Here is a 23,907-nt window from a genome sequence, read left to right as displayed (position 1 = left end):
GCCAGCAAAGAGTGGAGTGTCTTACGCTCTTTGAGACCAATGTTGAGGGACACAGATGCTGGACTGGGTAGATGTTTGCTCGCACTCAATGTGGCTGTCCTTATTTCTTAGCCGCCACCTTCTCCAGCAATAGAAAATTAAAATGGAGCGCAGTGGCTGCAAACACTTCTAAATGCTGGCTCGTAAAGAGCCCTGCCTGTCCTTCTTTACGAGAAATCCTTTTGCATCAGAAGGGAGTTACAGCTGCATAGAAGCTTATATATGTTATGCCTTACAGGGAGGAACAGTTGCAATGCTTGGAAAATGTTCTTTTCATTATAATTCTTTGTATAAAGTCAGTTGGGAGCAGTCTTTTTGCTGAACGATACTCTCCCTTCCTTCCTTAATCTCTTCTGCAAACAGCAGGGTTTGACTGTGGAGAACTGCGCAGAGAGATGTGCTGAATTCTGCTCAGGCATTTTTTCCTTTGTCAAAATACAAAGGGAACTGTAACAAGAAGATGATGCCAAGCTAATTGAATGATGCTAGTTCTGATATTTTCAGTGGAGACTTTCTGTATTAATGCGTGTTAGAGTCCAAGAAGTATTGCAGCAGCTTGTACTGCAGTGTCAGTGTGGCCATGCTGCTGCATGGGGGGGGGGGGGGGTGTGCTCAGTTTTTCTTGTGTTTCTTGGTAGAAATAGTTTATTTTTCTGTGAGTGCTAGCTGTTTGGAGGATACAGCTGTTGTGGAAAGGCAACGAGAATTCATAACACCAGATTTTCTGAAGCTCCCTACAAGTACCATTGTGTATATAGGTCTTCAGCGACTATTTGTTATGTATTTAGGTATCAGCTTTATTTCTTTCTGAAGCATAGAGGTCAATATCTCAGCTGGTGCAGCTCGCTTTTGTAGCCCATGCACCTGTAGTGGCTGCGAGGTAAATACCAGTGTTCCTAGTAGCGTTTAAAGGCTTTGTCTACCTTTTGTGTTTACTTATTTTTTCTTTATCGCTATCTGTATTTCCCACTGATGGAGCATCCCATACGATAACCATAGGGGAAGTAATGAGCATAGGCAGGTAACAATATTAACTCGTTTAACTGTGCTTGCAGTGGGGAAACTGAAGCATTAATCAGTGCTTGTGTTAGAGCTGAGAGCCCCACGTTAGTAGTATTACAGTACAGGGGACTCGGAGGCAGCTGCTTTAGGGAGGACTTGTGATACCATTTTTCTGGTTCTCAGACTGACATCCATGAGTCGAGGGGAAAAAAAAATACCAGCTTTCTTCCTTCCCGCCCATAATCTGCAATGCCTAAGGTCTTTTGGAGAAAGGATGTGTGTTTCAAAAACATTGATTCATGCTTTAATCATGCACTGAGACATGAGAGAAGAAGCCAAAGAAGGGAAGACCAGATTGGTGGTTATAATATTTGTGAAGGGTAAAATATACATTTTTGAACAAAAACCAGAATTCTGTAAGGCTGTTGACAGATATCGTAAATACACGTTCGAGGTGAACAAAATTTAACGCTGCCAAACGGTATTTCTAACTGTAAAAGTATCAGGATTTTATACACTACTGTCGTGCAGTCTTTATAGTATGGGAAGGGGGGGAGATTCAGTTTTCCTGTGGGAAATAGCACTTGCTGCTAACCCTGGCACGGTTTCAGATAATGGACTGCAAAGTCCTGCGACTTGTACTGTAGAAAAGCTTTACACAATCAGTATGACAGGGTTTTACAGCTCCCTGTGAGCCTTACATGGTTGAACATTTGATAACTAAAACATTTGGCTTCATAGGCAGGAGAGCTGGAAATAACTTCAGGATTTAAATCTTTAAAGCATTCCTGACAGTCTTTCTGTAACATGTACTTGGAATTTGCAGAATAAATAGTGGTGTGGTATAAAGATTTTCTTAGTACCACTTCAGTATGACCTCATAACTCTGTTGAATTTATCCTATGAAAAATTATACCACAGCTATCATGTCATATATTCTGTATGTATTACATGGCATCTTATTCTATACAGCATACATGATAAAATTGTTCTTCCTCTAGTTTGATACTTATGTATCCTTGAAGTTTTCCTAACACACAAGGATTTACTAAAGAAATTGTAACTGCGTGTGGGAAGGGAGAAGAGGATATGTAAAACTTTTAGTTGAGAAAACCTACTCTTTTATGAAGGTAAAGAGGAGGGCTAAAAGATAGTGGTTTCAGAAGACTGTTCTTTGGTAGAATTGCTGACTTTCCAAGTTTGGAAACTTCACTTCCATTTCCAAACTTCACTTCACTTCCAAACTTCACTTCACTTTCCACTTCCATGGAAAAAACGCCATTTCCATTTCAATTATTTATATGTAGCTTTTGTTTAAGCTAGAATTTTTGTAATACTTTTGGCAAGAATATAAAAAATACTGAAACGTAAGTTGCAGCAAGCTCCAGACTTCAATCATTTTCGTTCGGGGTGCGGAAAATGTTGCTGCTGAAGCAACCTGATGGCTTGTTGCTGCTGAAAGGGATATCCTTCTCCTTCCACCTCTGCATGTCCCCTCTCCTGTTAGATCAGCGCAGGCATGGCATGTGGCTGCCCCTCGGAGCTGCGTGGATGCCTCAGCTTAGGTGGCTTATTTTGGTTCCCAGCTGAGAGCAAGTGAAGCTGTAGGCAATTCTTTCAAGCCTTTCAGTACAAAAATAGGTTTTAAATGAACGCCAGTGGTTAAATCAGCGTCGCCTCAAATGGCAAGTGCCTGACTGCCAGCCCTTCTGCCTTTGTGAGTCTTCTCAACAGAATCATCTGTGCAAAAATATTACGCAATACTAAGATCTTTTTTTCAAACTGTGTGGTAGGAATGTGGTTTCCAGACTAGTTTGGCAAAGACCAGTGTGCAAATACAAATCTGTAACCATTTAAGCGTAGCCCATCTTGATTCTTAGGCGGTTACTCGTCCCTTTACTGACCAGGTCCCTTTGGCTAAAGGTTTCCTGTCTCATCAGTATGATGAGCCACAGCTCGTTCACTGCAATTCTGGCCCTCCAATTCTTATTATTAATCGCATTAGAAGATTAACATAAGACCACCCCAGCCCTAAGAGGGAACAGATCTAGATGAGGGAGGGCAATAATTTGAGTATGGTGGGTTTCTGTCTCAGGTTTCCAGATTTAATAGACTGACAGAGAATTTTGTGAGACAGAAAGTGAATTAAGGTAAATGTTTTAACTGAAAAGTGGTGCTTTCAACTGTACGTGTGACATTATCTGATGAGGAAAGACCATGTGCTGAAGCGTAGAAACTCCTCTGCCTGCTTGAAATACAGGCGAAGACCTGAAAGCCACTACGTGATACACTGAAGTGGCTGGGAATTGTCCACCCAGCTCCCCGGTGGTGTGGCCGACCACTTCAGCTGCTTTTTCTTCAGACGTGCCAGAGACAAACCTGTGCCACGAAGTCGGAGAGCTCCAAGTCCTGAACTCTTCAGGTTTAGCGCTTGTGAGCGGTAGTACAAGCAGTTGAATTAAAGATTCTCTTGATCCTAAACGTCTGTAGATGTTTTTAAGTAGAGTTGGATTTGGGTTGTATTAACAGTACAAAACTGCTAATTATTACACCTCACCAAGATAATTTTTTTTCTTTGTTATTTGATAGCACACTTAAAAGAGAGGCTGGACGAGTATATTAAGCAGTGGAACGGCCTTGTAAAGGTATTTCGAAATGAGAGGAGAGAAGGTTTAATCCAAGCGAGGAGCATTGGAGCCCAGAAGGCTAAACTTGGACAGGTAGGCGCCAGTTCACACGCAAGTCTGTCGTCTTTTTTCTTTTTTGGGGGGAGAGGTGGTGGTGGTTCTGTGTGCAAATAGATGTGTAGAAACGTAGTATTGTATTATTGATACTGTTTTAAAAAAGATATTATTTTACTCATTTGAGCTTCATTTTTTTGTTTATAATATGAAAGTATTTCGGTGTAAATAAGCTTAATTAAATCATCGTGATCTCGTATACAGGAATAGAAATTACTTTACTTTTTTTCTTTTGAAGGTTTTGGTTTACCTCGATGCCCATTGTGAGGTGGGAATTAATTGGTATGCTCCACTTATAGCTCCTATATCTAAGGACAGGTAATGTTCTCCTGTTATTTTCAGTGTCTGGGCTCTTAGAAAGAAAAAGTCACAATAACGAACTTAAGTAACTTCACTTTTCAAACTATAGTCAATATGTTTTATATCTATATCAATATATATCTATATGAAACTATATCAATATTTGCTGTATGATGATTTTATTATCTCCCAGCATAAAAGCTATGTAAGGAGGAGGAAAAACAGTCAGGCAAATAAATCTCCGGATAGTTTATTTCAATAGGCATACTGAATATTTTGCTTAGTATAGATTAAATATAAGACAAGTCTTGTCTTCTGCAGCGATCTGAGGGACTGTTATAAAAATGTTCCGTTCTCGCTGAATAAGGAGCCTGATTAAACAAAGTAACTAAAGGAAAACGTGATTTTTGGTAGAGGAAAAGTAGCAGCAAGTGTTTTGATTTAACAGGGATTTAAAGCCCCTGTGATCTCAAGAGTTTTATAACTTTCTCATCTTTGGTCTTGCAATATGGTCGTCTTTGTTTCCTCTGAGGCACTTTGGAGGATTGCCTCTAGCGAACCGAGGCCAGGGCTTGAGCCTGTCTGCCGCAAGCCCGGAGGCTTGCTAGGAGTCAGCGGTGGAAATGCCTGCGCTGCGGGCGTGGGATCTGCGAGAGGTGACAGAAGAGGGAGATCCCCAGGGGCTTCATTTCTTCCAGCTGTTGAAATGCTGTTGTTGCTGTGTGCTACCGCACTCTTAGCTTGTGTGGTTGGGGGGGTATGTGTGTTTAGGAAACCATGTGCTTGTTTAAAGTCTTTAATCCCATAAAATAACTGCTTAATCCTAAAAACTATTTGTTAACCTGTCATACTACCAGAATTTTCTTGAAGAGTTTTTTTTTGGTGTGTTTTAAAGGCTGTAACTCAGCTTCAAGACTATATTTGGGCCAGGATACTAGACAGAAGGTGGAAATGCTTGTGTGCTTCCATCAGAGGTGTGTTGCTCTTTTACACGAGGAAGGCAGGTGAGGGCAGGCATCCTCCAGCACCGCCCGCAGAGGCGGAGGGTACGGGAGGACCGGGGTGCCGAGGGCGGCACTCGGCAGCCTTCTTCCAAACCCTGGTCCCCTGGCTGCGGCGTGCTGCCGCTTCTGCCTCAAAGAGGAGGACAGAGTTAGCATTTCTCTCCCCACCACCACTTGTTTTTCTATCTCATAGGATTTGACTTAAAAAGATGGAAGTGCTCCAAGTTTGGTCACCGTGAAACTCATTTGGAAAATTTGGGGAGAATAACGAGATTAATGTCTTTTCCTTGGTGAATATTCTGCATGATAGATCACAATGAGGAGCATATTGCAAATCGAAAAGGAAAAATTCTGCTGAAGACTGCTGCTAGGAGCACTAGTAACGTTCTTTTGTCCTGAGAGGCTGGATTTGCAGGGCAGTTGAATAGGACAGAACAGTGAAAATCCATGTTTACGCTAGTAAAAGCTAAGAGCTTATCATACTTGTTGACAGCTAAGATCTGATATGAATAGAAGTTATGGGAAATAATAATACTGTGAGAACCCTAGCCCTCTAAAGGCTCCTGTGTTGCCTCCAGCAGTGCTTTATTAGAAGACCGATGTCAAGAAATAGACGTAAAGGAAAAAGTACTGATAAATGAATTGACATATTAGCATTTCAGACCTAAATTTTCTGTTTTCAGAACTTCTTAAAACAACATAAGGAAAGGACTATCTCTTTCTTCTTCTAATGAGGCTTCACTTCTTAAGATGTTTACAAGTGACTTTTCATATAAACTGCTCTATAAGATTAATGATTAATGGTGTAAATTTCAGATTAGACAGATTACTCTTCTGAAATTGTATTTTGCTCTTTCTTTCCCTTCTATAAATGTTTCAGAACTACATGTACTGTACCTCTAATAGATTACATAGATGGGAATGATTATTCCATTGAGCCACAACAAGGTGGGGATGAAGATGGTTTTGCCAGAGGGGCCTGGGACTGGAGTTTGCTATGGAAACGAATTCCGTTAAGCCACAAGGAAAAGTCCAAACGAAAACATAAAACTGAGCCTTATCGGTAAAGAGAGCTGTTTACGTACTGTGAATCGTGATGAATAATTGTCTAAACCCTTTCGTTTTTCCCTCCCTCCCCCCTCTTTTCCCACGAACCACGGTCGGTGCACGCGTGCCACGCGGGTCCTTGCGCATAACCGCGTCTTCCCTGCCACCACCCGCCACCCTGCAGAACCACATGCACTGTGCCGCTTATAGATGTCATAGATGGCAACACCTATAAGATTGTGCCGCAAGGGGGTGGTGACGAAGATGGGTTTGCTAGAGGAGCGTGGGATTGGAGTATGCTATGGAAGAGGGTTCCCTTGACCAAGCGAGAGAAGGAAAGCAGAAAGACAAAAACTGAACCGTATCGGTAATCACTAAATCACTTACCCTTTTCTGTTTTTCTGAAGTGGATATTGATCCACTAAAACTTGCATGTAATTCTAGCCTGAAAATCTTCGTATTTCTAACCACACCAGCTGCTTTGTTTAATTAGGCCTGTTTGCCACAACTGACTATGTGTTCAAAATACCTTTGCTACCTTGTGCTGCCTCTCCATTCCTGCTCTTGTGTGGTTAATAGGGTGCACATTAGAATGACAAGATTTGGTTTGGCAAAATAAAATACTGTATGACTTTGTTTCCAGGGAAAACTTTATTTAGCTATGATACTTTTTTTAAAGTAGTGTTGGAAACAACAGTGCTTATTTAACCATTTGATTTGAAATAACGAGCATGCTGTGAGTATTTATAATAGCCAGTAATGCATAAAATCTGTAGCCTGCTGTCATGGCTTGATGCATGCATACAGCTCGTGGATTATGCATGTGCATCAAAAAAATCCCTTTTGTCATATTTCTCCCACTTGCTTCATAATAGATCGCATCTGACAAAGAAGCATACTATTTTAGAATCTTGGCTAGATATTTTCTAAGGTCTCAGTGTGTGTTGGGATTTTAATTCAACACACATAATATAAAAAATTAAAAACAAAAAACCCCACCACCTTATTTTCTGGGAAAACTCCAATAACTTTCACAGAGGTCCCACCTTTTTCTTTCGCTTTGTAGGGGGGTATGTTTTCTTCCCAGCAAACAGAAACTGGCTGGAAACCCTAGCTTAGAAACTAGGGTTTTGGGATGGCTTTTCAAGACTGGGAGGCTGTGGTTCTGCTGTTTTTTATTACTTTCCCCTTCACACTTAACTAATCGTGTTACTACATTTGAAAGCAATCCTCACATCTTCAGAATCTAATGTCTTCTATTGCTTGTATATATGATTTAAACATTGTAGGAACTGATGTTGGTAATTCCCTATCCTCACCCGTGATTGTTCTCTGCTAAAATGGCAACACATGCAAAGAAGTTATGAAGCTTTGATCTGTTTTGTATACAGTATAAATAATACCATTTTCTGACAAGGCTGTCCACATTGGAACTTTAATATTCGCTTAGAGGGGGATAAACTATTTCAAACATCACTGTTGTGCTCTGTGTTTACCATCCAAACAGGTCTTAAAATCCTTTAAACTGTTTCCAGAAACACAGAACACATGTTCTCAGAACGGTTTAAAAGATTGCTTTATTTTTAATAATACTTTCAGGGTTACAGTGCTTCTTCTAAAAAGAGACGTTCCCTGCATCTGTTTATTTCCAGGCTGTATGCATTTTGTTGCAGCAATACCAAGGCAAATAAGGCAGAGTAAAAGCCTTGCTGAAACCGTAGCCAGGATTGCCTAGTTTAAAAAGAAAACAAATAAAACCCAAAAACCTCAACAGCTTAAAGCGCAGAAACAAACCTTTTGTAATGTGAGAATTGCCTCAGGACCGAATCCTTCTTTCAGAAATATTATGCTTACCTCTTCGTATCCTATAAAATAAACTACTGAGCTTATGCGGCTTTTGCTGTGTTCTTTAACACACTTGACAGCACGTTGGAGGCCAAGACTGAAACTTCAGCATCCGAGGCCTCGACGCTTGCCGAGTCGTGATGGTGCTGGGGAGGACCGGCGGTGCCGGAAAGCCCCAGGGCTGTGCTCTGCAGCCTGCTTCTCCCCGCGCTGCTCCCTGGCTTCCCACCCTTTCAGCCCCTGCCATGCAACAGCAGCGGCGGAGGAAGAGGCAGTAAGCAGGCACGTAGCAGCGGACGTTTAGGAGTAACCCGGCATCTGATCGGGTGATTTGGAGAGCAGCTGGACTGAGCACCATTACGCTTCACTCGGCGGCAGACCCAGCAGCTCTGTTTTTGTTGTTGCCCTGCCCCTGCCCCGCGGAGGGGGTATATGCTAACCCAGGGGTTATTTTTTCTGAAGCAGTTCTGCGGGCATTTATGTGCAGAAGGGGGATACGTAATCGGTGCTGTTAAAAGCAGCACCACTAAGTTAAAAATCTAGTGGAATGAAGAGACTGAATAGTGCTAGAAAGGACCCGTCTCTCAGTACTTTGGTCATGAAGGAATATTGCAGTTGTGTTTTACTTGGCTTACCAGAGTGATCTGGAGTCTTGGATCCTCCTCCTTTCAGTGCTGCGGGTCATCTGAAGTCAGAAAGAATTCCCTTTTTTCCTTACCAGCTTTTTTTCTAAATTGCCAACTTACTGGGGACTCCAGCTTTTATCCATTAGGATTTTTATATATTTATTGATCCTCAGGTGAAAAACACTTGGTATGTGTGCTGGAAATGGCTTAACACATCCCACGCTCTATTTCAGTGTGAGCAAGCAGCCAAAGAATTTTGGTTAGAGCCATTCTGCAAAAGTGCTCTAATCCAAGCCACAATGTCTTTTTGACACATTAAAACTTGCTAATTGAACCCTGGCATACATGGAGGGATTTACAAAGCCATTTAAAAAAAAAAAACTAAACCAAAATGGAAACCTTGTACAATTTGATCCAGGCCCTCTTAAAAATTTCACTGAGGATAATGAAAAGTGTCTCATATGGCAGTGGTAGAAAAAGAGCCAGAGGGGCAAGATAGAAAGGTATCATTTAGCCGGAAAAACTGTGTTGCTTGTGTAATAGGCAATAAGTTTCAATGTGGCAGTTCCTCAGACCATAAGCTTTAAGTGTGCTATACGGTCTCATCTGTTACCTCACAACTCCAACGACTTTCAAGAGAGAAAGTCTTGCCGCCCTGATTCTTACCTTTTTTATTTTAATAGAAGCACACTGGCTGGCTGAATGGATAATTCCAACCAAAATTTTGTATAATTTAAAAAAAAAAAAAAAAAAAATCTGTAACTTCACTAGAAATTATGCAGATGTCATTTCAGAAAATCGCTGGAAATCGATGACAAAGCTTTATGATTCTTCAGTGTATTGCCATTTATCTCCTCTTTATTCTATGTTAACAGTGAATTGCTTCCTTAATTGATGCTTTCTCCAAGTGTTATCATATCCTTTTGGCAGAAGGAGTTACGCTGTCTTCCTCTTTCAGGTCCCCTGCAATGGCTGGTGGATTGTTTGCCATTGAACGCGATTTCTTCTTTGAACTGGGTCTTTATGATCCAGGTCTTCAAATCTGGGGTGGTGAAAATTTTGAAATCTCTTACAAGGTAACACCAAAAATTGAAAACGAATTCAGTATAGTATGTATTTTTTTCTGCAAATACTTCTGTTTGGAGTTCAGACAGACCTACCTCTGATTTGCACCACCTCTGTCTCATGAAGCCCAGGAGGTTTGGGTGCGAGGAGATGTTGTGGCAGGCGTGTGTGTCCTCGGTGGGTCCTTGTGGGCTTTGGGGCAGAAGTGTTCAGAGAGGTGGACTCCTGCCGAGCCCCAAATGCTGAGTAATCTAGATTTTGTTAATGGTTTGGGATCACACACAACCCTAAATATCTAATCTGAAACCAGACTGGCATATTTTATGGGGAGGAACTGAGTGCTTTCATGGTGAGTACAGAAAAATGTTGTTTCTAATGAAAGTGATTATAGAGAACAAGTAGCACTCAGTTTATGCATAGATGCCTGTAAAGTATATAACGATGAAACAAAAAGTAATCTGCCCTGGTTTCCTCCTCTCTACCATTTTTATGGGTGAGAAATGATCTCATATACTTTTCAAAATTTCAAGAACTTCTTTACAAGAGAAGTCTTCATAATTGAAACACTAACTGCATAATTCATAATCACTGCAGAAGATTTTATTTTCACTACTAGGCATATGCATGCTCTTCAGTTAGCAGGAAACGTAAGATGATAATCATTAGCTTCTTGTAGATGCTGCAGTATTCATAATGACACAAGTGGTAGGCAGCAGGAATCTCTCCCAATTAACAAACAAAAGTGGAGACATCTAATATCCTCAGCAGCGATCTGTGAAATCGTAGCTGAATTTTACTAAAAGTACATTCAGAGCTCCCCTAGCTACTCTTGCTCTTCACGATTTTGAGGAAAGCTCTGTGTGCACTTGCTCAGCTGTAAATCCATATGCAAAAGGTAGTTATTGAGGATGTTACACATACAGGGTCTTTATCCTTCTAATTCTCCATCTTGCTTAGAGCTAAATCATGATTGAAATTACATACAGTAGTTTTGTAATTGAAGTGCTGATTATGTAGAGACCTCCAAATTGGTTTCATGTAGATCACAACCAATCTTCAGAAGAACTAAGTGACGTTTATCAGTCTTGCATGCTTGCTTCCTAGATAGCAAATATAACGGCCTTGTATATCTGAGGGGTTTTTTTGATGCAACTTAAGAAAATTAATATGATGATGCAATGAAGGAAGTAAACTATTCCGCACATCTTTCCTAATACTATTAAGTCATATTTTTAATCTGGAATTCGGACTAATTTGGAACATCCCCAAAGTTAGCTTGAATTTGGGTTTGATGCTACATTTCAAACGTGTCAAAACTATGAGCAACTAAATTCAGATTTAGGTATGTTTTCTTTTCCCCATAAATGGATTATCCAAGGACATGTGGGAGGGAGGGAATTTCAGAATGGTAATATGTTTTACACATTTTTTTCTTTTCAGCTACTATAGTTAAAAGAAAAATCTGTTTGTACTTGGAACAATGGGTTACCAAAGACATCCTTATCTCCTACTAGTCTTTATTTCAGTCTTTAACTTAAATGTGATGGGCATCTAACCAAAACCCATCTTAGTGATGGTATGTGAATTGCTTTAATAAATCAAAATATTATTGATTCTGCCATAATAAAAATTACCTAGTTCCAGATTTTGTGCACTCATTCATTACGGTTGTTTTAAAATAGCAACAGAATGAGATGGCAAACTTTTTTAAAAGCTTTTTTAAAAAGTAATTTAGTTCAGTAATTTCATGGCTGAGTTGAAGATGTACTCGATACAGCCTTTCATTTCAGAGACCTATTATGTTTATGCTTACATCTGAAGCGAAAATATTTAAATATATCACACAGTTGGTACAGTAAGAAAAGTAGTTGACACTTCTTCCATAATTTATTATCTATTTGTCTGTCTTAAATTCCTGTGCATATATATTACTATCTCCACCTTTGCTTTAACTTGTAGATCTGGCAGTGTGGGGGAAAACTGTTGTTTGTTCCCTGTTCTCGTGTTGGACACATCTATCGTCTGCAGGGTTGGCAAGGAAATCCACCCCCTGTGTACGTTGGGTCTTCTCCTACGTTAAAGGTACTGTTTTGCTGCAGCCTTGAAGGTGGTTTTTGATTTTAGATAACAGTTTTAGATAAATCTATTTAAATTATCAGTAGCAATTTAGAGAGCACTTCATCCAGAGCTATTTAGTGTCTAAAGCTAAGACGGTCATCCCCACGGGAGGGAAATCTTTGTGCCAATCCCACTGTTATTAAGAGTAGAGATTCCTGGAACCCATCTCCTTCCTCCACGCCTCCCCATCTTTGAGGTACAAATCACATTTCCTGTTACTTACTCTCAGCACCCCAAGCCTTTGCTGCGCTGTGCCCAACTGAAGTACAAGCAACTCTAGTACTACAGCACGCTCCTGCAGATGATGATCATGGGTTTGAAATGGATCGATAGGGTATGATCCTAGGGCTTGATAGGGTATGATCCTAGGCTGAGTTAGCGAATGCTGTAATCTAGCATCTCTCAGACTTTTATGGCTGCATTTGTTAATTAAGTGAATGACACCTGGGCCAACGGCATGCTCTGCACTTCATCGTAAAGGTTGGTAACTCCTCAGGCACCTTTGCAGGTTCAGTAGTGTTGCTCAAGCCATGATATTAAAAGTAGACATCACCTCAAGAAAAGAGTGAGACAGCTGTCTGTATCTGAAGAGATAACTTGAATCAAGAAAACCTGTTTCATGTAAGTTTCCACCTACCAGCAGGAAGAGAGACAACCCTCCTGTTACGGTTTCCTATTGCCTGGTTTAAGCTTCCTCTTGTGCGGTGTTTTGGCATTGGTAAATCCAGTTCCCAAGGACCCAGTTCTTTGTAAATTCCAATCCCAGAGCATCTTCCTAGACGTTACCTGTGATGATGACTACTGGTAGGGTTACAGAGTATGGCTTGAGCCAAGCTAGCAGTTGGTTCTATTGAAAAGGGAATGCCCAGCCTCGCTTAATGGTAGAAAACTAACCTGGCACCCAAAAAAAAAAAAAATCCTCTATTAGTAACGTGGGTTGATTAACATTTTGATCAAACAAGCACAAGGACCAGTACAAGGGAGGGTAGGGGTAAATGGGCGTAGCTGGGAGTAGAGACAGAGCAATGGGAGACAGGGTAGCAAATGATAGCTCCATTGCTCAGTGCAGGCAAGATGTTTGTTTGCCTTGTCTGAAATTATAAAAACCATTTCACTTTTCTGAAAAGCTGATCAAAAATACCTACTGCATATCTAAACACCTTACATGAGTCTGCTCATCTGCTTACTGAATACAACACAACACTGCTGAGTGTTCTTAAATATTAAGTTGCTTCTCTGTACAAGGCAGGATGCAGGAATAGCTTTCTCCCTCTTTGGGCACCCTCCTATCCCCATAGTAAATGTGCTTTTTTATAGCTCTGTTCAATTTGTGCTGGATGTAGATTAAAGTAAAACTCACAATAATTTGTGCCTTTAGTCAGACCTATTAAGACTGTTTTAACACCAGGTCATTAATGCTAGAAGAATGGTACAGAGGGAGGTGTGCGTCTAGAACATGTACAGGTAATGTAGAGATAGGAGCCATCAAAGAGACTGAGAAGAAAGATGTGAGGGAGAGGCTTGTTCACCAGTCGAGCTATCCATTTTTTCCCCTTCTCCAAGCAGCAATAAACTACTTTACTTACGAAGATAAAATCTCCTTGGTGCGTCATAGCTGACCTGTTTAAGACTTATTTTTTCACCCTTAGTGGACTAATGCATATCATTCTCTCTATTAAAACTGTAGACAGTGAATACAAACTCTGAATTGAAGTTCTGGTACACAGCAAATAATTGCAACACTTTATTGCACCCATAACTGAAGAGTATTTTCAAATAAACATTCTCTAAACTTAAAGAAAGACTTCGTACTCTCATTAAGCAAGCCAGTTTATTTTGCTGGCTTCGGTCCTAAACTGTCGTTAGAAAATAATACGCATGTGTCTTGTATAATCTGCTGAAGGTGATAAATTACTAATGCTATATAATAATTTCATGCCGTCACTTTTTAAGGGGAAAAATCCTTAAATTTCTGGAATTAACATGCAGTTATGTCTGACCTGTTGTGTGTGCTTTGAGGTAGCAGCAATGTCCTTGTTCTTCACAGAACTACGTCAGAGTTGTAGAAGTGTGGTGGGACGAATACAAGGATTATTTTTATGCCAGTCGGCCAGAGACGAAAGCACTACCCTACGGAGATATATCTGAGCTGAAAAAATTCCGTGAAGATCACAACTGCAAGAGTTTTAAGTGGTTTATGGAAGAAATAGCATATGATATAACTTCGTATTATCCACTACCACCTAAAAATGTGGACTGGGGGGAGGTAAGTACAGCACGTAACCTATATTTATTTTAGGAGCTTTTTTTTTTTTAAATTGGGAATTCAAATGGAAGCGATTGTTACTTGACATCAATCTGAGAACAGGCTCTTTGATTACTGCTATGCTAAGGTATATGATACTAGCCAGAGAGCTATAGAGATACAACCCTAGGAAAAAATATATATACGCTAAGAGGTGCGATTTTTTGAATTAGCTCCATAGTTCCTTGAAGGATTATTTTATCTCTAGCCCTGTCTTCAGTTATCTCTAAAGCTCTTTTTTCCATAATTGGAATGTAGTTTTTCTTTAAAAGAAAAAAACGTGAATCCTGTGTGTGTGTGTAGGAGTATTGGCAAAGATTAATAGGTGAAAATCTTTTTCTGTGAAGGCCTAGAGAATAGATCATGAAATGCAGGTGGAGTACATTCTGCCGACGTTTGCTAGCCTGTGATGTGCTCATACAGTTACAGCCTCAGTAAATCCCTTATCTGCGTGGAACAGTTTGATATGATTCTGTAAGTCATCTCCAGCATTACTGTATAAGAGTAAGGTTGTGCTAAATTAAGGATGTGGTTACAAATTCGGCATTTTCCCCGTGGTTTGACCCAGCATTGTCGCCGAGCAGGTGGAGGACACTTTGCTGAACCCTGGCTGTTTCATTCCAGCTTTTAGCCCACACCTCAAGGAGCTCCTGCCTGCTTTCAAATGAGTTGAGGGATTTTTTGGGGGTTTTTTTTTTTAATCTTTTTCAGCTGGTTCCAGCCTTGCCTTGTCTCTCCTATCAATTTTACTTTTGTAGATCATGAAGGCGAAATCAGGAAATTATCTCGCTAGCAGGGGAGGAGTGCTGTGTCCCACCAAATTTAACCTTCTTTCCCAAGATATGATGGACCCATTTCTGTAACTTCAGAATGCTCTTTCTAAGAGCATTAGAAAGTACAGGTGTATGCTGTTTCCTATGGCCGAGAGTGTGTCTTCTCTAACTTCTCTGAGGAATTAGTGATATAGAGCATGTGCATGGTGGAAGGGAATACAAATAGTCTTGTATCTGAGGGATCAGCTGAACAATCCCACCTTTATTTCTTACCTAAAAGCTAGCACAGAGCGTCAGTTGCTACATTAGCCTTAGACCTCATTTTGAATCCACATAAAGGCTTAGGAAGGCATGTTATATATTACTATTCACCGAGGCGAAAGTATCTGAGGAGAATACTATAATAATGGCCACCTTGCGGGAAATCATCCCTGATAAAAGTGAATGGTTCTGGTGAAGTAACAGGAAAGTTGCAAGTTCAGAGACTTCTCTGAAGTTTTCTTCAGCTCTTCTTCGCTGGCTGCCAGTTACCCTACATCTGAGAAATTTTTTTCCCCACCTATTTGTAACACTGCACTAATTGCATTTCCAAACTGTCGGGAATGAAAGTGTGGGGTTCATCTTCCCTAACGCTCTCTGGAAGTCGGGTCTAAGCTTAGTGCTCCAGACTTTCTTCTACCGTCACCAAGAAGAACGAGGCTCTGGCAAAGAAAATAGGTCTGGAAAGAATGTTATTTGTGTCATAAAGTCTTTGTAAAGCTCTTTGCTGGCCCTTCTGAGAAGGGAATGGGATAATCAGCAGTTCAGGCATGCTTTCTGACAGGACTTTTGTTCTTTATTCCTACGCCTGTGCCTGCCCCTCATCAATTTTATCTCTTTTTTTCCATGTAATTGCTGCTGCAGAAGGTACTTCTGAGCAGCCGGGTCGGTGGGCTGTACGTGGCTGCATTTAATAACGGCTGCGCGTTACTTCTCTGCATCACGTTTCGCTCAGCCACACGATGAGAGCAACTTAGCTGAGCTCCTGCTTTATTTATGAAGACCTGGGAGACTGAACCTGCTTTGATAGGAGATCGAATAAATTAAAATACTTGAAAGTCCTACATTTCGGTGTCATTAATTTGAAACTGAGCTTTGCAACTCTCGCTTTATCAGTGTCCTCTAACTCACATAAGAGCCCACAAATTAGCACGGGCAGCTCAAAGCTTCCGTCTCCCAGAATGGTTAACATCGGTATTTAAATTTCATACGCAGGTTTGTCTCGTATCTCTGTGGCAGATATCTGTTTCTGGTTTGAAAGATAAGTGGGAATTTTCTGAACTCCTTCGCGCTTATTTTTTCCTTGAGACTAACTTAGAGTGCAAAACCTCTTTTCCAGATTAGAGGCTTTGAAACCTCTTACTGCATCGATAGCATGGGGCACACCAACGGTGGCTTTGTTGAGCTTGGACCGTGCCACAGAATGGGAGGAAATCAGGTAAGAAGCTTGGAAATCAGGTAAGAAGTCTGAAGGAGAATTGCTTGCAGTGGATGATAACAGGCCAGTTTTCTGTTAAGTCGGTACGTAAAGTCACTTAGGTGCCAGCTACAAAATGGGAGTTAGGGATTTTCCATAAGCATACTGACATTGCTAAAATACAGGAATCTGAAAATGTCATTTCAAACGCAAACAGTACAAAATTGAAGACAAATTCATAATCTCTTCTTCAGTGAAGCAGGTACATGAGGAAGCAAGAACTGTGTTTTAAAGCAACCATATCACGGTGTTAGAACAACTGCAGCTCTTAACATTGCTGCTGATTCATCATTTATCTTCACTTAATTAATCCTTCAGGAAACAACCCCCTCACTCAATTATTTCACAAAGTTGTTTTGCTCTAATGGAAGTATAAAACACTTGTGCAGTAACTCATCTTCCACCGCAGGAGACAAGAAATTGAATACAAATTTGTCTCTGCTTTATTTACAAATTAATTGGCAGAACATAATTACTAATAGAAGGTTGCAATCCAAGCTGCTATCGTGTTTGACCTATATCTTCACAAACCTACCCACACTACCACAGAAACATGCTGTTGTGTATTTACATCTCCTTTTTCGGACAGCAAACTTTTCAGCATTTAAAGTCCTTATTTATGCTGATGTAGACTTGAACCAGGCAAGTTTTGTCACGGCAGTTGTGAAATCACGTGCAGGATGATGCTTTTAAAAATCATATTTGGGTTAGCTCTTAGTAGCCCATGGATATGTCTCTTTTATTTTGATATTTAATGAAAAAGTTCCCTAAACTACTTTTTCTGTATATGTTACCCCAAAAAACCCTGTAACAATTATTTCATAGGAAGTAGCTAGGATAATCTTTTTGTATCTGGATGCATTGGTTGATTTCCTCCATGGGTAAAATGCCAAAGTTTTACTGTCTTCACATGAAATTACTGTTCAGGCCAAGGACTTGCTACCAGTCCTTTAGAAAAGATAGCGGGTTGTTTGGCCATCAAATCATAGAAAGGCTTTTAATCAAACACTTTCAGAAGTCTCCCAAAGAGGGATCCCTTTATTTTTATCATTTTTGTCATGCTAGGTAAGTTTCTTAGCCTTCTGAATCCTGCAGGAAAGTTATCCATGAAATTGAGTGTCGTGATAGTAAAAGAGCATTACATCACGTAAAATAAAGAGCCCTCCTGAAAGATAGGTGTAATAACACCAGAGAATATTTTGAATGATGCGATTTTGTTGGTACTTTCAGTGTTTCTAAAATACTCGCTATTTTGAGTCAACTGTTAAAAAAGTGGCTTTTTTTTTTTCTGTTAGCTTTTCCGAATCAATGAAGCTAATCAACTCATGCAGTACGATCAGTGCTTAACTAAAGGAACAGATGGATCCAAAATTATGATTACACACTGTAATCAGAATGAATACAAGGATTGGCAATACTTCAAGGTATGCAACAGATATATAGCAGAAAGAAATTACAATTTGCACCCTGCTTTTATGCACCTTTTTTAAATTATGTATATCTGAAAATAAAGATCTACGACAAGGTTAACTGAACCAAGTGGAGTAAATTGTTAATTGCACATTCTCGGAAATGCGTGCTTGCCAGGAAAACTTCCTCTAGGGAAAGATGTTTTTGCTAGCGGTTCTAGTTGCTGTCTTCTGTAGCAAAATCTTTAAGGAAAATCTCATGAGGCTACACGTGCTGCCGCAGGTATGTTAGGAGTTAGCACTTGTCTCGGAAGAAGCAAAGAGGATGTCCACTACCAGTGACAGAGTTTATAAAAGCTTTTTGTGCCATCACCCTCTCTGCTTGTATGCTTTCTATCAAGAAAGTTTCTTTATCTAATGGATGCTGTGGGAAGATTACTTAAATGCTGAGCTGCATTTAGCAGCTAGGGTCAATATTAGGTCTAATTTTGGGAGGTCTAAATTGAAGTGTGGCTCTGTTCAAAGACAGAAGATCTTTTTAAGCCTACATAGGAATAGGTAAACATAGTGTTACTCTTTGCCTTTTTGTGTTGTCTTTGCCTTCTTCAGCATTTCTTTTCCCTGTTCATTAGCCGTTCTCTAATAACACGCTCTGTTGCGAATTCTGGGTGTGGTGCCATTATAATGGTATTGCAAAATCTATGAATCTTTAATAAAGACTTGGAATGTTGGCTGATATACATGCGAGGGCTGCTACAGTTTATTTAGTCGCTACATCTGTAAGTCTTCTATTAATTGTAGTTTTGAAAGTTATTTTAAGAAATGTCTAAGTTTATATTTCTGTTTGTCTCTTAAAAAATGAGACTTGAATGGTCTAAGGGTGATGTTATCCTTGGATATAGCCACATGTAACTTGGTTCTGTGTCTAAGAAACTCTTCTGTGTCGATTTTTCTTCAGTCTGTCTAGCATATTGCATATTTATTAATTCATTAGTTGGCTACCTGGATTGTGTTTGTCTGAAAGACGTAGGCACTGTTGAGTGCAGAGAAACCTGTTTGCTACTCTTTAAGCCACCCCACTTTTTCTGTTATTTGCATAGAGCTAGGAAATACCAAGCACCATAATGTCATTTCCACCCAGCTTTCTTGTGCCATATAGACAGACAAAATTCTTTAAACCTAAAATTTAAAAATAATAAGCAGTGTTCCAGTGCTTGCTGACTTCTGCTTTAATATTGGAATAATATATAGCACTTGTTAACTCTCCAGCCATTCTAGTGTGTCCCAGCATGTTACTTGGCTCTTCTCTAAGCATTTCTTTTATGCAAGAAGATCCATTTCCTCCACAGTGGTACCAAGTTGTGTAATTGTTTGCTTATTACCACAAGTTATAAGGAAGCCCAGTAGGCATGGTCTGGGCTGTAGAACAAAACACTGACTGGCTTCCAGAAGAAAAAAAAAAAAGGGGGGGTGAGAGCAAAAGGACCACCAAGGGTGTGTAACCGAGCAGATACTAGAAATTTGGCACACTTTGCTGTGCAGTACGGAGGGTACGACCGTTTCTTCTAACGAGGAGGGTGTAAGGAATGAAAAATGTTGTGGCCTCGTGTAAATGAAAGCTGCCAAGAGATTTTATCTGGTTGGTCGGTTGGTTGTTTCTGGAATGAACGTTTGCGTGCCAGTTTGGTGAGCGTAACATCTGTGCTGCTTGAGCGTTGAGCGGTAGCAGGACTTGGGTGCCCATAAGCAACCATGTAGAGCAGGGCTGGCGGCGGTCTGCTTACTGCTTCGTTCAGGCATCTCTTTACCTCTCCAAGTAGAGGACCCCCATGTCTGGCCACCACACGGCAGGAGCAGATATCGAGCCGAACCAACGTTTGGACACGCACGTGCACATGGGAGTGACGGGACGATGGAGAGGGTCCCCGTGCCGGGGGCAGCGTGTCTTCCCGTGGGCGCTGGGCTGCGGGGCTCCAACGGCCCCAGAGCCGCGGCTTTGCCTCCGCTCCGTGGCTCTCCACGCCTGATGCAACTGGTCAGCGAGTCGGGGCTGCATCTGGCGCGCGGGGTCCGCGAGCGGGAGAGAAGCCACAGGCTGCTTTGCCGACGCGTGAGACTCGGGCACGGCAGCACCGGGGGCGTGGAAGGAGCCAAGCGTGCGAGTCTCAGCCTGAACGTGCTAGGCACAATGGGTCTGCAGTTACTTCGGCAGCCTCCTCTTGCTCCCAGGCCAGACTTGCTCTCATACTTTCTTCTCTTCCTTCTACCAGTTAAACAGGGAGCAAAGTTACTGCTTCCCCCCCCTCCCCCCCGTTTTGGTTAACATTGGTGTTGGTCAGTCGCTTTATGTGAGGGCTAACCAAAGGAGAATCTGCCCAGTGAAGTCGGTTCTCAGTGAGTGAGCTGTCCTCGAGAGTTACTCTTTCGGTTACAGGATGGATGAAAAGGCTGTGGGAGCATTTTCGACACAGTTTTGCTGATTTTCTTAGCAGTTTGCTGCCTAAGAGAAATGCAAGGCGTTTCAAGTGGACCTACGCATATCAACCATTTTGTAATATGAAGGCAGTGAAAAATCTAGGTTTAACAAATAGTAAAATGAGTATAGAACTGATCTGTTCTGGGCCCCTGAAGCCTGCTTTTGTAAATAGCTCTATTACAGCTGTGAAGAAAATGTAAAAAAAAAAAAAAAAAAACCAAACAAAAAAAAAACTCAACACAAAAACCAACACATGTTCCTGATGATTTTGTTTTCCAGAATCTGCACAGATTTACTCACATTCCGTCAGGGAAGTGCTTGGATCGCTCCGAAGTCCTCCATCAAGTTTTCATTTCAGAGTGTGACTCCAGTAAAGCAACGCAAAAATGGGAAATGAACAACATCCTTAGTGTGTAGACAGACAAAACCTACCTACTGACACATTAATTTGTACAGGACTGAAAATAGCCTGAACACTGCTGCAATTATTAACTTTGTACAGCTGCGAGCCTCCTGGCTTGGTTGAAGGACATAGACGAACTGTGATTATTACAATAACATTATCATCCGCAGTTAATGTTTACAAAACTGCTTTACCTTAAACTCTGTAGATGTTTACATCTTTTTGTTTTAAGATGTTGGTAAATTAATGTGCTGTTAGCTATGTTTCATAGGAACATAGTTAAAAGCGTTGTCGTCTTCTTTGGGATTACACTCAGGGGTCTGAAGGCAGTTTTTTTACACACACTTGAAAAGGTTGGAGTAACCAGATTTTCATAGAACTTGGTGGTTATCAACCTGTTGTATATTTTTATTTAATTTCACATCTTACTAAGCACTGCCACAGGTTATTAGCCAGGGTGGCCTTCTCTCACAGTCATGCTGCTTTTTTGGAAGGTGAATTTCAACATATTTAGTGCCTCTTTCATTTCTCTCTTTCACAAGAAAAGCATTTGTTGGAAATTATACAATGGATTTTTCTGAGCTGTCACCAGGGGTAGGGACCAACCATACCACCCCATGTAATTATCGTGTTACTGAAGACAAATTTCTATTGCCAGTTTGGCTGCTCTACTTCGACTGGATGCTGTATACGGTGCAAGGAAGAGCTTAGTGTCGAGTTTAGCGCTAATGTGGTACATTTTGATGGAAGTAAGCACCCTTCTGATTCCAGTTAAGAATTTATAAGCACTAACTTGCTTGTTTAAACCATGCCTTACATAAAAATAATTTTTAAAAAAAGAAATAAAATAAAGCTGCACAATTATGTAAAACTTAGAAAGAATCCAACGCTTCATTTATATTGTCGTTTTAAATGGAAATCACTTAGAGGTGGACTAAAACTTTTAATTAGGAAAAAACATCCAGCTCCTTAACACATCTGTGTAATTCTTTACAAGGACATCTGTCAACTAGTTTGGATGCCAGATTTAGATTTGAAAAGAGAAATGGAAATCCTGAAACCGCACTTATTCATAGTAATTTTCTTCTTATTTTTGTCATTGGAAACGTTTCCTGAGGGATTACGAACACAAAATACAACCACTTGGTGCTATAGTGTACAGAATGCAATGTGAAGAAGTAGTTTCTAAAAATGTTCTGGAAAGGAGTTCATGCAAACTCCCCCAGGAGTATAACTATTTACGCTGAATGAACAGAGAGGTGGAGGAGAAATGACTTATCCTCACTTCCTTAGTCCAGATTTTGTGACTGTTAAATGTTGACATCAGTGTACTGATTTCATAAGAGTTATGCCTATAATGTCACAGTATTAAATATGACTAAATACTTCCCTGAAATCTAGAATAGCATTGCATGCAGCTTCCATTGATGTTAACAAGGGTTATGTATCATATTTGGTGACAGAGTTTGATCTTTATAGGACTGTCTGCACTGATCTATTAGTTTGGGATCTTTCCTAGTTTCTTTAAACTTCTCATCTATCCTTTCAGAGCTATGAAAAATAGAAAATAAAGGAGGGAGAAACTGGAAAAAAAGGAAAGCAAGGGTGTGTGCCGGTACTTGTTCCTTGTGTGTATGAAAACTGACTCCATTTTTGTGTGTTGGATAGATTAATTTAATCATACGACTATGCATAAGAGAAAGAATGGTGGCACATAAATTGTGCGGGTGTGCATTTTAAATGCGTATTTTGTGCAATTCATTGAAAGCTGATGCTGTATGTGAATATGAATCTGTATGTGAGACTGAAACCTTACAAAACATGAGATCATAAGAAGCTGTTGCTGTAATGACTTTTTCCTACTATAGCAGGCTTGGAAAAAAATAATTCCCATATTCTTGCTTTGTAAGTTGATGATAATATCACTATGCATTTCTACATATTTTATAAATTTGATTTATGCAGATTTTGATACACTGTATGTTTCTGTAGAAATTGTATAAATCTTTAAAAAATTTATTAGGGATAAATCTGGGAAACCTATGTATATCTTACTTATGGGTTGCTTGTTTTTTAGGTGAAGTAAATAAAATATTTGAATTTTTGCGTTTACTATACTTTTACAGAGTAAAAATGGATGATTATCTTTATAGAAACCCCATATCTCTAAATCTAGACATCTCTAAATCTAAATCTAGGCAACTTCAATATTACAAACTTACAAATATTGAAAGTGTTTTGTTTTATTTTTTATCTAGGTACTTTTTGTCGTTTCTGTGGGGACTCGGGGGTTTTTTCCAGTGAAGTGAAAAATGAAATTCCCACTGAGAGTTGCCACGTGGACACATTTGGATTTTTGTATCACCTGCCCTGATCTAACTAGGTAGATTTAATACGCTCATAGAAAATGAACTTGAGAATGATTTCTCAAGTAGAAGCAAAGGTCAGGACTAGTTGGTAGTGTTTTGACTGTATATTGTATCATAGTCCGTGTATATTTCCACCAACAAACATGTTTCAATCAAACTTTTTTTTTTTTTTCCTGAGAAGGTTTCTTAGCAAAAGAGTATGTAATTAAATTGGGAGACAAAGACACAAGTTCTGGCCTAAGAGCAAACCTAAGTGCTGAAATCTACAGCACTTTTTTACAGATGGGATTCTTCTTTCCCAGCTATGTCTGTCAGTGCACTTTTGTGTGTTCAGATTTCTAAAGGCTCCTTTGGCAAAACCCTGGGGGTATAGCAGCGGCTGGTTCATGTAGGAAATACCTTCCTATGTACAGAAGCAGGGACTGGTGGGAAGGAGGGGACATCTTCATTACTGGAGATCCTAGCACCAGGAGAACCAACAGCAGCCTTTGAGCAGTAGCAAAGACGCTGTCCCCATCGATGGCATCCTAGAATCAATTCATTCTCTTTCTCTAATGCCAGTCAATCTCCTTCACTACTACCTGCTTCTTCCATACCATCTGCCTCCAAATTGCAGTCCCTAAAGACAACAGTCAAGATCAACTTACTGCTCTGAAACTAGACCAAGAAGCCTGAGATCTATTACACTATGCCGGGGATGTAAAAATGTTATGCTTATCTCTGATCTATGAGACTTTTCACAAGAAAATAAAACACACACCAGCAGCCTATAAAAACACAAAAGATGCCTTGCTAGATGTTGCTGTATATCAAGCACCATTTTTCCTTTAGGTTAAAGAAGGTCAAATTATGCAAGATCCATAGAGGCA

At 40.2% G+C, this 23,907-nt stretch overlaps 1 protein-coding gene across 2 annotated transcripts in view; it reads left to right on the top strand.

Moving 5' to 3' along the window:
• Positions 1–22,805, top strand: part of GALNT7 (polypeptide N-acetylgalactosaminyltransferase 7) — a 74,548-nt gene extending 51,743 nt beyond the window's left edge. Inside the window, exons 4-12 of one of the 2 annotated variants that reach the window (XM_075500308.1) lie at positions 3,631–3,761; positions 4,021–4,100; positions 5,967–6,149; positions 9,563–9,680; positions 11,629–11,751; positions 13,835–14,053; positions 16,244–16,342; positions 17,677–17,805; positions 20,546–22,805. In XM_075500308.1, coding sequence (XP_075356423.1) covers positions 3,631–3,761; positions 4,021–4,100; positions 5,967–6,149; positions 9,563–9,680; positions 11,629–11,751; positions 13,835–14,053; positions 16,244–16,342; positions 17,677–17,805; positions 20,546–20,683 — 1,220 coding nt within the window. In that variant the 3' untranslated portion in view covers positions 20,684–22,805. Of the gene's footprint in view, positions 1–3,630; positions 3,762–4,020; positions 4,101–5,966; positions 6,150–6,317; positions 6,501–9,562; positions 9,681–11,628; positions 11,752–13,834; positions 14,054–16,243; positions 16,343–17,676; positions 17,806–20,545 lie in introns of both variants that reach the window. The other variant, XM_075500307.1, reaches the window with a different exon arrangement.
• Positions 22,806–23,907: the final 1,102 nt, after the last annotated feature.

Source organism: Mycteria americana, chromosome 4 (genome assembly GCF_035582795.1).
Source record: "Mycteria americana isolate JAX WOST 10 ecotype Jacksonville Zoo and Gardens chromosome 4, USCA_MyAme_1.0, whole genome shotgun sequence".
Classification (NCBI taxonomy): Eukaryota; Metazoa; Chordata; class Aves; order Ciconiiformes; family Ciconiidae; genus Mycteria; species Mycteria americana.
This window is presented reverse-complemented; position numbering and strand designations above follow the sequence as displayed.